The following is a 16057-nucleotide window of genomic DNA, read 5'->3' as shown; positions in this document are numbered from 1 at the left end:
TGAGGAGGGAGAAAGTATTCACAAGAAAGTGACTTAACACTTTCAAAGCAGTATGCCATGTAATTCTGTATTAGCCAATTCTGTTCTGAGCATCCTAAGGAGGGACCCTGATGAGCTAAAGCTCTAACTGAGAGAGGCAGCTAGGAAAGACCTGAAACTATTCCTTGAAATCTGGTGAAAGGAGCTGGGAATGCTTAGTACAGCTGGGCAATACAGTAGCTAGAGTGAGGAGCCTGGAGTAAGGAATCCCCTGACTTCAAATCCAGCTTCAGACAAGATACTCATTGGTTATGTGACCCTGTACAAGTCACTTGACAGCTATCTGCCTCCATTTCCTGATCTAAAAAATGGAAATAACAATAAGTTCTCCCTCCCAGGGTTTTTGTGAGGATCAAATGAGATATTTGTAAAGTACTTTGCACAGTGCCTAGCACATAGTAGATATAAATGTTATTTTCTTCATCATCATCATCATTATTACTACCAATAGTAAATAGACATTACAAATAGGGAAACTGATTTTGACTTACTATAATTTTTAATAATTAAAGCTGTCCAACTATAAAATGGATTGCCTAATTTGTTAATAATGTTCCCCATTATTGAAGGTGGTCAAGTAGGGACTAGATGGCTACTTATTGAGGGTTGTTTAGAGCAGTGATGTCAAACTCAAATAGAAACAGCCCCCTATGGTGGCATAGTGACTTAGAAAACTACAAATTAACATAATCTATGTTGTATTATATCTTTATTTTGTTTGTTGAACAGTTCCTAATTATATTTTAATCTGGTTTGTGCCTCTCTCCAGATTGCAGGCTGCCTGTGAGTTGAACACTTCTTGGTTTAGAGGATTTCATACAATATGTAAAATCAGATCTCAAGTCTTTTCCGACTGAGATTCTATATTTCTATTCTTTTAATATTGGTAAGAGAGAGAAAAAAACTCTACAAAGCAACAGGTTTTAGATATTAAACTGAAAGATGCACAGTGTTTAAGAGGCATGTCTTGAACTTTAGTATATTGAAATCTGTATTGTACAGCAAAGTACCTTATGACAGGATCTTATATTGATGGGCCAAATTAATTAAGGCTTAATCCAAGGATATGAGTGCTGAAGGAATACAGTCTGAAAAGTGGATCAGAGCCAAATAGAGCTATTAAAGGGACAGTCTTGAGCTAAATTTTAAAAGATTATTCTAAAATAATTTGCCACTTAGGCTTTCTTCAACATTGAGTTGATTGAGGCCAGTTCCAATTGTTCAGTGATGAAGAGAGCCATCTACACCCAGAGAGAGGATTGTGGGGAACTGAAAGTGGTTCACAACATAGCATTCTCACTCTTGTTATTTGCTTGCATTTTGTTTTCTTTCTTAGTTTTTTTTTCCTTCTTTATCCGATTTTTCTTGTGCAGCAAGATAACTGTATAAATATGTATACTTATATTAGATTTGACATATATTTTAACATAGTTAACATGTATTGGACTACTTACCATCTAGGGGAGGGAGTAGGGGGAAGGAGAAGAAAATTTGGAACAGAAGGTTTTGCAAAGGTAATTACCCATACATATGTTTTGTAAATAAAAAGCTTTAACAAAAAAAAAATAATAATTACTATTTATATATATTGATATAAATGAGTGGATAGAGGAAGGTGAGGTGAAGACTTTTAATTTTAACTGGGAAAAAACTTCACAAAATGTGAGAGTTCAGTCCAACAAAATGTAGAGGATAAGTAAAAGCCCAAAAGATATGTCCCCAAAGAAAGTTTGTTTTTGTTTTGTTTTGTTTCTCCTTAGGGGAGTGAAAAGATACTACTCTGTAAAGGCTTTTGTTCTTCTGTGACTCATTCCTCCTAAGATCTCCCAAAGTTCTCATTGCCCTCTGCATGTAGGTCTGCCAAACTAAGGATCCAGATTTCTCTCTCTTTTGATCTTTCTCCAGACTGTGGGTCATTTTTCTTTTCATATACTATTGTTTCTTTTAGGGGTATTGGGACTTTATTTTCTACCTTTGGGTCTTTCTAGGAACCCAAGTCATTAGCTATTCAAACTTGAGGCCTTGATTCCTCCTCGATGTATTTTTGTGTTCAGAGGGAACAGTAGCTCATGCATGAGAAGCTGGGAACTCTGTTGCTATGGCAGTGGTTCAAAATGTATTTCCTTAAATGCATTCTTTGTAACTGTATCTCCATTTAGTTCATCTCCCAAATAATGAAGCCCAAAGTCCTGTCACGATCCCCAGCACAATGCTTCTCTTTGGGGTGCTTTCACTGTCTCTAGTCTAAAAACTGACTAGACTATTAAAATCCAAGTGTGTCAGAAATAAAATGTTATTGTCTGACTGAATATCTACATAATATGCTATCTCATCTTAGTTTTTGTGTGTTCTTGGAGGTCTGCAGAAAAAGTTTCCTTTGTGCCTCTATTTCTTAAGTGTTTGTGGTTTCAACTGAATGCCAACTCCAGTTATGAGCTACCCTCCCCCTTCCAAGTTGATGTGAGCCTGATATCACACTCAGTAGGAAAGATGGACTTGTTTTCCTTGCTGTAAGTCCTATAAAGCCACACCCTTAGCTCCCTTTTTAAAAAGGGATGCTCCTGTATCAAATGTTCTTTAACACAGAAGTGTTTGTTAGCTTTAATCTGGGGGCCATCTCTAGGTGGTGCATGCACGTGTGTGTATACATGTATATGAATACATGTACATATATAAGACAAAGTCAAGCTTTATATATAGTTTAAATTCTAGCTTATGTCATATGTATGACATGTATAGTTGTGTGTATAAGTATTGATAGATATAGGTATAGGTTTAATTCTGATTGTCACTCACTACCCAACTGACTTTGAGTAAATCCTGACATCTTTCTGGGCCTCAACTCCTTTGTAAAGGGAGGGGAGTTGAACCTAGAGAACCTTTAAGGTCCATCTTGGCTCTAAATCTGTAATCTCAAAGAATGGAAAGAGATTTGGAATTTAAGAGTTTTGTGTCTCAGCTGTGCTAATAATTACCCAAATGGATTTCTCAAGTCATTAAGTTTCTCTGAGCTTCATTTTTCTCATCTGTAAAATGGAAGTAATAGCCCTGCACAGTCCATCTTACAGAATTGCTGTGAGGGGGAAATAAAACAATATTTATGTGGAGTATGATCAGTATGTCCTGATCATACTGTGTATCAGTATCAATTGTCATTATCTACTTATCTTTAGAAGCATTTATCTGGCCCAGGTCCCCTATATCATAAGACTCCAGGAAACAAGGTGGACCGTGGCTAGAGGAGAACCTCTCTGGGTTCTAGAAAGCCCTGGTAATGCTCAAGATCACCACTCCAGGGCCCATTATCTGAGCTAAAACAGCCTTCCCACAAACCTAGAAGAAGTCAAGTTTTAGAGATGAAGGATTGAGGCAAAAAGATAGCCAAAAAAAAAACTGGTGGTGTATCCTTGAGGTACCACATGTGATTGCCTCATAATTTAGATTAGCTTTTATTCTTTCTCTGTAGCTTAGGGCCCATTGTAATGAAAAGAGTAATACATAAGCTAATATTCTAGTTATGTAATGACTTGATAATAGCTGGGTTCCTAATTTTCATGAGACTTTACTTTTTTCCTTTCCAGTGAGTAACTAATTTGATTTCATATTGGTTCTTGGGAAGCCACACAGATTTCTATCAATTACCATCCTGTAAAATGAGGACTATGTTGAAAGGCTTTCTATACCCAACTTAATAAAAAAAAAAAAAAATGTGTTGGTTCATGGTTGGGCCCAGATTGTTGTGAATAGCAGCTGACTCCAGTCAGGGATCTTCTTGTGTTCCTGAGACACTCACATACCCTGAGAAACCAAGCTGCCAGGAAAACTATAAGTAATGTATTTGAGGATTAGCTCAAGAAATCGATGACTATTTTCCTCCAAGCTACACAGTATCTTTAAAACTAATTAATACAAACTTTATTTGCATTTTCCTCTTACAACATAAATGGACTTCTGCCTTCCTAATATAAACTGAGTTTTTATTTTAATCATTAGCAGGAATGTGTTTGTGATGTTTATATTTTTCATTTTTGCTAAGTATTTCTGCCTTTAAGTCACTTCTTAGAAGATAGTAGCATGTTAATTCTTTTGAGAATTCATGAATAAACAGAGTATCCTAAGGGGAGGGTCATCCTTCAAACAATGCCAGAACTTTGCCTTAGGTCTGGGCCTTTTTTTGCCTATTTCATCCTTAGTTCCATTACTTTAAGGTTCCCCATATTTTTAAATAACTGAACAACTAAAGTAAAATGTCATTATGTTTCTTTCCTTTCTCCAGTCCTTCATCTTAATCTACCCCTACTTCCTCCCAAATTTACATTCTTTGTAGTTTTGAAGGAAAAAATGGAGTAAGAATAAAAAAGGTGATGCTTTTATCAGTAACTCTCTCCTGTTACCTTTGGTTTGATTGCTTCTTCTTTGGCCAAGTCGTTGATCAAAAATACTTCCCTCATCTCACATCTTCCTCACTGGGGAGAGAAAAAGATAGGTTAAGTAGCTATAGCTCAGCTGGATGTCTTCCCTTAGTAGCTTCAGCCTAAATCCATTGTTATTTTTGAATTGTTCTCCTCCATTTGGTGTTAGCATCTGTCTGTCACATCACTTGTTGATGTTTATAAGCTTTAATTTTCTCCTTCTGATATGCTTATTTAGAAACCAATTTGATAGTCACAGGCTGTTTCTCTTTACCTGAATTATCACCAGCAAGAACTAAGCTACTAAGCAAACTGTACTGTTTTTTTCTTTTCATCTCCTTTTGAAGGAGCAGAGAAAACTGTTGAATATCACAGAAGCCAAAATTCACAAAGTCTTTCGTCAGAGAAGTCTCAGGCATTTCCAGGGGATTCCAGCAGTAAAAATGAAGAGCCAGGAGTTGAAGGGTAAACACATTTTGTGTGTGTGTGTGTGTGTGTGTGTGTGTGTGTGTGTGTGTGTGTGTGTGTGTGTGTGTGTGTGTGACAGAGAGAGATACTGGGAGTGGAAAACTGATTTCTTCATTTCTTGTCTTATAGTAAGCATTTGTCATTTTTCTCCATGTATTCTCTGACTTTATGCACATACACACATATAGCTTCTTGTTCCTTTATGATACTCATCTTATTAATCACCTATAGGCTTTTAATCTTAAGAAATGTAAATCATTATGCAGGAAAGAGTATTAAACTCTCTCTGAGGGTATGAGCCAGATATAGTTGGATGACCTGTCCTAGTATAAAGTACAACAGAACTAAAATTGTGAACAATACTGGAGTTTGGAAGCAGGATGTGACAAGGCTCTCCTCATAGATCAGCCCACACCCTGCTTGTAGTTCCTGTTTTCCAGAAATAAGTTTAGATGCTAACTTCCCTTGATTTAAGTCAGCAAATAGTCATTAAGCACCTCCTATGTGCTAAGTCCCAGGGATCTGAAAATGGGAAAAGAAAACAGTCCCTTCCCTCGAAAGATTGACAGTCTAATGGAAGAAGGAAGAGAGGATAAACAATGGCTGATGGACAATGTAATGTGTATACAAGTAAGCACAATCTGAGGGACGATGGGAATAAGGGAGAGATCTTAACCCAAGAAATGTAGGAATAGGAAGAAGTAACTTGGCCCTTTATAATATAGAACTAAAAGAAATAGCAGTAAGGCAGCTGGTGGTGTAGTGGATAGAGCACTGAGTCTTTTAGTCAGGAAAACCTGAGTTCAAATCTAGCTTCAGACATAAACTGTGTAACCCTGAGCAATTCATTTAAGCTCTGTTTGCCTCAGATTCTTCAATTGTATAATGGAGAGATAATACCCACACCTATCTCCCAAGGTAGTTAGGAGGATCAAATGAGATAACTGATATTTTTTTAAAACACTTAGCACAATGCCTGGCACATAGTTAATAGTTTGTAAATGCTTAATTTCCTCCTGTTGTAATTGTTCTTGAGGAAAAAAAGGGTTTTAAACATATGTGGGAGGAGTTTCAGTCAGGACAGAGGAAGATGAGTTTGGGGCAGTTCGAAGTCCACTTTGGCGTGTGAAGGGAGTGTAGAATAGAATTGTCAGAAAGAGAGGTTGCAACAAGGTTGTGGCAATCTCAAGGGTCACAAGCAGGATATCTTTTGGGGTTTTTCCTGAAGGCAGCAGGCAGCTGGCAAAGATTTACAAGCAGGGGGACAACATGGTTGGCCCCAGCTTGGGAATACTACTTTGGCAACTGTGAAAGATTAGATTAGACGCAGAGAAGCCAGTAAAAGTAGATGACAGAGCAAGAAACAAGAACAGTGGCAGTGCTAAGGTAGACATGGAAGATGGGAGAGCTGGGCTCTCCAGAACTTGGTGCTTCATTAAGCAGGGAAGAGCTGCCTGGAAGGGGATGAAACCATCAACAAACCATGGGAAGCTGAGAGGCCTTGCATATTTTAGAGAGAAGAAGAGCTCAGTTTTGGATTTTTATGAATTTCGGTTACTAGCAGGTAGTAAGAGATTGAAGAATAAAACCTCCAGGGCAAACATGAAGCTAAACATAGAAATAAAATTGTCCTCTGTATAGGAGTGATCATTTCAGTTGAGGGAGGGAATTTAGCCCAGTCCTAGGGACAATGCTTTGGAGGAAAAATTTCAGAACATCATTTCTAGACCAAAGATGATAACATGCTGTGTTTAAACTGTATAAAGCTTATCCACATATATTACCTTATCTTACTTCTACAGCATTATGAGATAGATAGGACAGATACGATTTCCTCTACACAGTGGGGCTGATGATTATTTATTATAATAAATAATAATAATTCTACTCTGTAGAGGAAATGGAGGCACACGGTTTGTTCAAGGTTGCACCTCATTAATGGCAGAACCAGTGATCTTGACTCCTAGTCTTGCCATTTGTACTGTACCTGTAATAAAGTGCTGTCCCCTGTACACAAAGCCAATGCTCCTGATTATGGGTCTTAGAATAATGATGTTAGATTTGATCTACATACACCCTTTCTGATGGCATGCATTTTTAAAACTAGGGGCAAAGGTTTTATGGCCATGCCATAGAGCAGTGCTTTCTGGCCTATGTGGAGACCAAGTCTTATTGCTATCGATTGAACTAGCTAGCTAGAGACTAATTAATATTCAGGGACCAAACACCTTTTGTTTTTTGTTTTTCTAATGTATTTATTTAAAACTTAAATCCAAAATAAGAAAAAAATATTGTCATCATATTGTATCAGGGAGGATTCAAAATATGCATCAATATGCAACAAGAAAGCATACATAATAGTAGAAGACACTATTTTCAACTGTCCATCTTTTCTTTGCTTCGTTGTAGGTTTTTGTTTTTTATTCTTTCTTCCCCACTTTTTCCTCTTTCCCCACCTACGCTTCCCCCCCAGCCCCAATTCCCCTAAGCAGGATGCACAGATATATTTGTGTATGTGTATACATATACAAAGATATGAATACACAGATACATACGGATACACACATGTAGGACATGCACCTTCATACATTTGTACACATTTATGTATGCATATACATACATTTAAGACAGTATTACTGTGACTGACATTTAGATCTCTCTCTTGTTTGAATCTTTGAGTTTGATTTTGTCTAAGATCAGTGATTACTACCCCTACTTTTTTTTTCTAAAATTCTACTCCTGATCATTGTTACTATGTTTGTGTATATTTTTTATCCTCTCTCCCTCCCCCCCACTCCCAGCTTCTTCTACTTTACCTCTACCTGTTATTAATTAATCTCCCGACCAGCCACCTTCACCTCTATAGAATCCTCCTTTAGCTTCTCTCCCACCCTTTTCCTCCCTCTTTATCCTATACCTGTTAATCTGCATACTCCATTCCTATTAGTCTGAATACCCTTCTGTATCCTGTCTTCTCTTAGGCCCCCTTTCCTTCCCTCTTTATCCCTTTCCCATTAATCTACACATCCTTCTATATCCTATCTTATCCTATTCCCCTCCCCCCCTTGTTTCTGTATAAATTTTGGACAGTGCTATACTCTCCTTGATGTGTGATTCCCTCTTTAACCCATGCCCAATACAAAAGCCTATTGTTGGAATTATTGTCTAAAACCTTCTCCAGTATAGCACTTTCAAAATTCCATTAATCTTTTCAGTCTTGATTGTCATCCAGTCTTGATTCAGTCCCCAAATCTGTTGGGCCCTGCTTCTCCAACTCACCCTTTCACAGCTGACTAGAATGAGGCAAATAGCAGTAATGATGATGTAAATTGGGTTGTTGAATGTTGAAGAGAATATTTGAGAGAACTCATCAGCTCCATTTTGTGCTCCAGCAAGAGATGATTCCAGCAAAGCCATTTGGACTTGGGCAGAGTCTGTGGGATTTGAGTGAATGACAGTAGTGGTTAATTTGGTGAAACTTGCTGACATATTGTTAGGCAGTGAGCCTCAGACTAGCCCCCTAAAGGGAGATGTCATGTGTCATCCTTGACATGTCAGTGCACAACATGAATCTGGACATGTTGCTTCCGTGCCAACATACCAGGCCTCTTGTTGCCAATCATTTCCAATACTCTGACATTAACAGCTCTTGCTTGATTCTGCCATAGCTGCTAGAGAGACCAGAGGGAGCTATTATCAGCTCTTTCAGAAGCTGTTCTGATGATTTTTTCCTCCATCCTTATTTCCAGGTCTTTCCTTTTAGAGAACCAAATTCTGAGCCCACTTGGCCACTCCAGGAATCTTCAGAAAGTGGACTCCTCTTTCAAAGAGGGGATTGATAGGATTACTGCCCTGAAGAAAGAACAGCAGTCACCACCTGAGGAAAACAGTGTAATGATGGAACAGATTTGTGTGCTGAAACCAAACCTTGGTAAAGTTTAAGCATTATCTATGGCTTAGTCATGGGAGGGGATCTTGTTTAATTCATTTGTTTTTTTCTTTCAGTGAAGTTCACTAGCATTCACCCTATAGATGTGTTTGTTATGAGTCCTACCATTTAAGGCTCATGAGAGGAAAATAACAAATAGAAGTCTTAAGTCTAGTCCTCTGCTCCCTAGGTGGGCTCAGCCTTGAAGGGAAGGTGAGGGGGTTTCATCAGTAGTCAGGGTGCCAAATAAATACTACAGCTTTGATGCTTAAGACAAGAAAAGTGCTGGGAGCTGAATTGTCCCAGTTTAGCAGAACCCCATCCTCTCAGGAAAAATAGGCCAGAAAACCAAAGTCACTTCTCTTCTGTAGATGAAGGGACTAAATGAACTACACATTTTATGTCTTCTAAATGATTTTAATGGAGTGCAAGTTTTATGACTTGTAAATCAGACTTTTAATCAGTCCAAAAAAAAAAAAAGTCTTGAGTTCTGAAAAGCACATTAGCACAAAAGGTGCAATTTGGCATTAAAAAATGCCATATTTGGCCATGTTCATTAGTGTCTTTTAAGGGCCATCATAAATTTCCTGCTTTTATGCTTAATTCCTGATGGAGTATCATTTTCTTAAAAGGTTTTAGAAATGTTCTGTTTTGTTTTTAATTTGGTAATGAGCTTTGATGACTCTAATGCACAAACTAATTGTATTTTGGTGAGTAAAAAAGCAAAAAAAAGATGGCAATATCCTCGTAACCTGAGACAACCTGTTTTCATGGACTTTTTTTCCTACTTTATACAATAAGCGATTTATAGTTGAATACATTAGACCTGAGGTTCTTAACCTTTTTGGTGTCATAGATCCCTCAGAAAGTCCAGTGAAACTGGTAAACTCAGAATAATGGTTTTAAATGAATAAAGTAAAATATATAGGATTACAAAGGAAACCAGTTTTAACACAATTTAAAGAATATCTTTAAAATAAACAAGTACACAAACTCCAGGTAATAATGACCCTGTAAGGAAAACTATTTTTCTTCTCTCTTTAGAAGCGTCCCCTGAGTCAGAATTTGGAGTCAAAGTGTACCCTGAGAAGACCAAATACAGCCTCGAAGAGCATAAGGACACTGCCCTAAGAGATATTCTCAACCTGCCCACCTCAGCTTCTGCACTAAGGTCATCCCAACTTCAGACTGTACAAAGGACCAATCCTTCTGCTCCTAATGCTCCTGCTTGGAATGGAAAGGGGCCCCTGGAGGAGGCCTCTGCCTCAAAGAGTGTCAAAAAAGGAGGGACAGGCAACCCCCAAATGTCCCTGGTGGCATCGGGTTTAACTCCCAAAGAACACGTGAGTGTGTCCGAATGCATCTGGCCAGGTGCTTTGCTGCTTCCCTGGTAACTACGCTGTTACATTCTTGTCTCAGCATATTATTGTGAGGCCCTGGAGAAAGGGTAGCCTTTGTCAGGATGACCCTGGGAAGCCAGCCACAAGTCTACACCATTTCATTTCTATTGTTGATTTCTGAAAAATCACTGTGAGACAGCTTTGTTTTCCTGATTCTTGCTTCTTTATTCATTATTTGACTAGTGGCTTTTTCAGGTACTTAGCAGAAAGCAACTAGAGTTTGTATGGCCATGATCCAGTGCTATTAAAAATTACCTAGTTGTTGTTGTTTTCTTTTTCATCTTCAGCAGGAAAATAGGTGTGTCTCTCCTCTCTCCAGGAGGTTGTCCTTTTTTCTTCTACATCTCAGTGTGCTTGGTGCTCCCCAGCATAAATTGACTGATTCTAGCTACTTCCAAACATAGTGCCAGACAGTGGCATTTGTCCAATGTTTATTTGTCTTTCTTCTGTCTTGTAACACAGTCATTCAGCAGCCTGCCATGTCATTTCTGCCCTGCAACACCCCCTGCTATTAGGAATTTGGCCTCTCCTCTGGCTTATCTTGCCAAAGGCAAGAATGGTTTCCTATTGTGGAAAATACCCACTGAAATATTAAGGATGCAGTTAACCTGTTTCTGTTTGGCCCAGGTTTTTAATTCAGACACATGCAAGGAAGGCACTTTCCTTCCCCATAACTTAACATAATTGGTATCACTTCATATAATTAAAACAACTTAGTAAATATTTCTTTAAGTCCCTGACAGCGACAGGGTGTTAAATGGGCTTAGGGAGTAAGTGATATTTATTACAAGCTGAATGAAAATATTTGATAATTCTTTTTGATCTCTCTTAATAATGTCCTTTTTTAGGATAAGAAGCATCTCTAATTCTAACCTTCCTAGAAGTAACCAGTGACTCAGCATATGGCTTTGTATGTGGCTAGAAAACCCTGCTCCAGAACTGGCTTCAACCCTAGGAGCAAAAATAAATTAAGCAGCAGGCTGATGTTTTTGTGATAACTTTCTTACTATCTAACACTTAAAGCTCACATCTAGGCATTTGTATTTATTTAAGTCTCAATCACTTTTCCCACCCTGCCCAGACCTCATTGGATAAATACCAGGGTTCCCTTTGCTTTAAGGGCCCAGCATTTCAGGCATTTTTTTAAGCTAATTTTTCTTACCACTGGCAGCTCTGAGCTGCAGATCAGTGCACAAGTGGCTTGGGTACATGTTGTCTTTAAAAAAAGAAAAGAAGAAAACTTTTAAGCACTATTCATACTTGCTGAAGTGTAGCAAATTTATGATGAAGCAGCTGACTATATTACACATGATTAATTCCAAAGCTCACATTAAAATGATCTTTTCAGCAGTTACTGCTCTAACTGAATACTTCCATGGCGGGATTTCAGCAAATAATCAGTACAGAATTGCTAATGATTTTGGCAGAGGGCAATGGTAAAGCGAGGGAGGATATCATTAGCTTGTGTAAGTCAGCCCTTCTGTGAGCCCTGAGGTAGTCTGACAGCTTAGAGGAAGCTAGCCTGATCCCAATCACATTATCTTTCAATATATAAATGGTAGTGTTTGTGGCATTGACTGGTAAATAATGGTGTTTGATGAACAAAGTTATTTACCAAATAGGAGTAACCAGTTATGTCAACTGTGCTTAAAATGGATCTGGTTAATTTCTTAAACTCTCTATTGTTTTTTATATGCTTGATGGAGAATAGCTGAAAGGTGCTAGGTTTCTTTTGGGGAAAGGATGAGATTCTTCCCTCAATCCTTGTCCTTAAAAGTATCAGAACTGATAATTGTGACACTGACCTTTAGCATCACTGTGACTCTAATATTTTTAACCATCAGAGACTTGAATATTAATTTCATGCCATATATAGCTACTGCACATTTTTCTGTGAAGGCGGGATTTTTTGCTGTTCATAAATTATAGGCTGATAAATCTGAATTATAGTCTAGTGGAGTATCACTATACAAAGAAACTGTCTCGTTTAATCAAGGGATTTCTGCTATTTAAAGGCAAAAATCAATCCCATTTTGAAACCTTGGTTGTGTTTTTCATGTCTCTTGAAATGAAATGCTTTAGATTTTCATCCTGGAAGTTGTACTTTTTATTAAATTGGGGTTTATTTTGGTACTTCAGCTATGTTAGAAAGCAAATCTTTTTATCCCTTAACTGATGTGAATGCAAAGCCAGAATTTCTAATGCTCAAATCTGTCTAATATTACATTGGAGGCAATTTGATGTAATTCTGTGTTTTGCTTGCTTTCAGATGCTAGTGCAGAAGTTTGCCAGGAAAACCCAAAGCACACTATCTAATCAAATTACTGAAGGAACCACTCATGTCATAATGAAAACAGGTATACCAAGAGCTTTATTAATGGAGAAAATGTGTTAACTGTTCCAGGTTAGAAGTATCTGTCCTGTAATTCAATGAGAAGAATCAAAAACAGACAGTTGACAAAGAGTTTTTTAAAAGTCAAAATTAATTTTGTCTGTTCTAGGAAGCAGTTCTTCAAGATTTGCTTGAAATTCAAGTTCATTGGTTATTTATGACTCAGGTCCATCAAACCCAAACAGACATTTCTTATTGTATTGACTGACTATAAGTTCTAAATGCTTCTTTTCTTAGATATTTTGCTCTAAAGATCTTAGATTTAAACTGCTCTCTCGAATACTTTATGGATTTTGATAAACCAAAAAACAAATCCTACTTTTTTAAGAGCTGTAAATTATAATTTTATTTCAAAAGTAATTGTATTAGTCTTTTTACTGGACAAAGTTAATAGCATGGGCTTAGAGACTGGGGAGATAGAACAGAATTTTAAAAGTTGATTTGTGATATCTTGAAAATTGATCAAATTTCATCTCTGCCACTTTATCTTTGTGTAATGTTGGACATGTCACTTGACCTCTGGACTAGCTAGCCTCTCCAAAGTGCCTTTCTACCCTGGATCTCTAATCCTATGAACTCGAATCCTATCCTTTTATAAAGAGGGACTGTTGCTGATGACTGTTTGTCTATTGTGTCTTAAGGTTTAATTAAATGCATTTCTCCCAAATGTTTTTGCCACAGCTTTCTTAGTTCTTCAAAGAGGCCTTTGAAATACTGGGGAATAAACAGAAATTTTTCTTTAGCTATTGCTTTCTGAAGTATTGATGTAGTAAAAAGAAAGATCCTTATGAGATCCTTAGCCTCCAACTGGCGTATTTTTCCAGGAATGCTTTCCCTTTCAGGAATGCTAAGGAGTTAGGGCTTTCCAGGTCAAAGTCCTAAGGGTAGGCCCATATTATTTGGATTATAATTTCAGCCTTATGGCTTCACATATATTTCTTTTTCCTTCTAGATATAACCATCCACTGAAACAGATTTAGTCTCTCCAGGTATAGCAACAGTATTAGTCTATGCCACGCTATGAATATTTTTTAAGGCACTTGAGTAGTTTTAGGATACAAGAAATACAATGTATGAGATATAATTTATAGAGATCCATGTTTTCCCTTTTCTCCTGTGAAGATGCAAACTCCTCTAGCTTCTGCTTCCTTCCCCAGAGTAGGTAGAATTGCCAACCTTTCTCTGATGAAATAGGACCTTCTGAGCCTACTATAGCCAGACTTGTAGGCTTAGTTATCAACTTCTACTGACTTCTTGTATGATTTTTTTACCTTGTAGATGCTGAGTTTGTATGTGAACGGACCCTGAAGTACTTCTTGGGCATTGCAGGAGGGAAATGGGTAGTGAGTTTTCTGTGTAAGTATAATTTAACATACCCCTCCCCCACTACCCCTCATGAATTGTTTTTTCTCTTTTCTTTTTTTACATTTAATGTCTTAACATCTAAGATTTCTACAGTTCTGAATCTAATAGCCAAAAGGCCAATGATTATACTAAATTGGTTTTATCTTTAATGTACGTTGCTTCCTTCAGATAAGCAGGCAATGTTGGGAAAATGGGTTTCTTTTCACAACTAATAGGATCTAATCTGTTCTTAGCAATTTTAGCCTGTGAAGAAGGCTTTCTTTAGATACTGGGATAAAATCAGACAATTTCTAACAGTGAATTGAACAGTAGCCATGTCTAAGGAAAAAATCTTTGCTATACATCTTTATAAATCTCTGACTTTTTAGGGTTATATGCTATCCCTTCCTCTACTGTTCTGCAAGTGCTACTTTTTTTTTTTTTTTTAATGGGTAAGCTGAAATAATATAATAAAAATGACAATTCTGCCTAAATTAGTCTGATGTAATGCCATACCAATCAAACTACCGAAAATATTTTGTAGAGCTAGAAAAAAATGATGAAATTCATCTGGAAGAATAAAAGGTCAAGAATATCAAGGAAATCAAATTAAAAAATGCAAAGGAAGATAGTCTGGCCATACCAGGCCTAAATTAAAAAAAAAAAAAAAAAAGTTTTGGTTCTTTTTTCCCCCCACATGTCAAAGGCAATTTTTAACAATCCTTTTTTGTTTGTTTGTTTGTTTTGTTTTGTTTTTGAGTTCCAAATTTTCTTTATCTCTCCTTCACATCCCCTCTTCCTGGACAGTAAGCAATTTGTTACAGGTTATACATATTCAATCATGCAAAACATATTACTATATTAATCATGTTGTGAAAGAAGACCAGACCCAAAGGGAACAAAATTTTCTAAAATACAGAAAATAAAAAACATTATGCTTTCATCTGCATTCAGAATCCATCAGTTCTTTCTCTGAAGGTGGATAGCATTTTTCATCATGAATCTAATGGAATTGTCTTGCTGAGAACATTTAAGTCATTCACAGTTGATCATCATACAGTATTGTTGTTTCTATATGTTCTCCTCTGCTTCTTCACATTTCACTTTCCAAAAAATGCTTCTTGACCATATTGTTGTCAGAAAGTGTTGGTTTTTTTCCTATTGTATATAATCTTTTTTTGTGTGATCTTCTCTTCAGGGGTGGTACAGTCTTTTAAAGAAGGAAAGGTGCTGCCTGAGGTAGGTTTTTGATGTCCCAAAATAGCCAAAGTAGGCCTTGTGCCAAAAAGTTTGAAAGACTTACTGGTGAAAGGCAATAACAATGGTGAGAGCACACTGGGCAAATAGGAACCTGGAGTTAGCACACAAAAGTGTCAAGTAAGCATTTATTATGTACCTACTGAGGGCAAGGCATTGGGGATCCAAAGATGAATCCCTGCCCTTGGAGAACTTATATTTTAACAGCAGAAAATCTGATCATTCTCTAGAACTTCAAAAGGAATAGCTCTTTTTGGGAGAGGGAGAGACAGGCACCACAGAACAAGAGGGGAGAGACAGACTCAACATGGCTGTACACATGGACACCTTCCCATTGCTGTGGTTAAAGCAAGATCTGTCTTTAGTAAGCCACTGGGAGTTATTTAAAAGTAAAGTGACCCCAGGAAAAGCTCACTGTTGATCATTTAGGAGCCATGAGAAATAAATAACATGTTCTGTAGAAAGAAGAAGAATTCTAGAACAGAGCCGAGGAGGCACGTTTGCCATTAATCTCACTTTGCTGCTTCCACAAATGCTGGAGCTTCACATGGCACTTTCTGCCCATCCAGGTGGCTCTGTGACTGGGCGTGAAGGTGACCAAAGAGGTATTACATGCTGCTGTCCTAATACCGTAGGAATGGCCACTATGGAGCTGGAAGATGCCCTTGGAGTCCACCTAGTCCAGTGTCCTCATATCTCAGACAAGAAAAGTTGGGCAAGAGCGATGCCTGCAGGGAGGGCTTGAGCTGAAATCTTCTGACTCCAGAGCCCTTTTCAGTGTCACGCTGCTTCCTTTTGTCAGAAACATAAATGCAAA

At 37.6% G+C, this 16057-nt stretch overlaps 1 protein-coding gene across 4 annotated transcripts in view; it reads left to right on the top strand.

Moving 5' to 3' along the window:
• BRCA1 (BRCA1 DNA repair associated) overlaps positions 1–16057 on the top strand; it is a 74642-nt gene that overhangs the window by 47163 nt on the left and 11422 nt on the right. For all 4 annotated transcript variants that reach the window (XM_074261662.1, XM_074261664.1, XM_074261665.1 and 1 more), the window contains 6 exons: positions 4799–4916; positions 8669–8850; positions 9892–10190; positions 12517–12604; positions 13918–13995; positions 15182–15222. In XM_074261662.1, the coding sequence (XP_074117763.1) occupies positions 4799–4916; positions 8669–8850; positions 9892–10190; positions 12517–12604; positions 13918–13995; positions 15182–15222 (806 nt within the window). The remainder of the gene's footprint in view (positions 1–4798; positions 4917–8668; positions 8851–9891; positions 10191–12516; positions 12605–13917; positions 13996–15181; positions 15223–16057) is intronic.

Source organism: Sminthopsis crassicaudata, chromosome 4 (genome assembly GCF_048593235.1).
Source record: "Sminthopsis crassicaudata isolate SCR6 chromosome 4, ASM4859323v1, whole genome shotgun sequence".
NCBI classification, from domain to species: Eukaryota; Metazoa; Chordata; class Mammalia; order Dasyuromorphia; family Dasyuridae; genus Sminthopsis; species Sminthopsis crassicaudata.
Note: the sequence above shows the minus strand (reverse complement) of the source record. Positions and strands in the feature narration are given on the sequence as shown.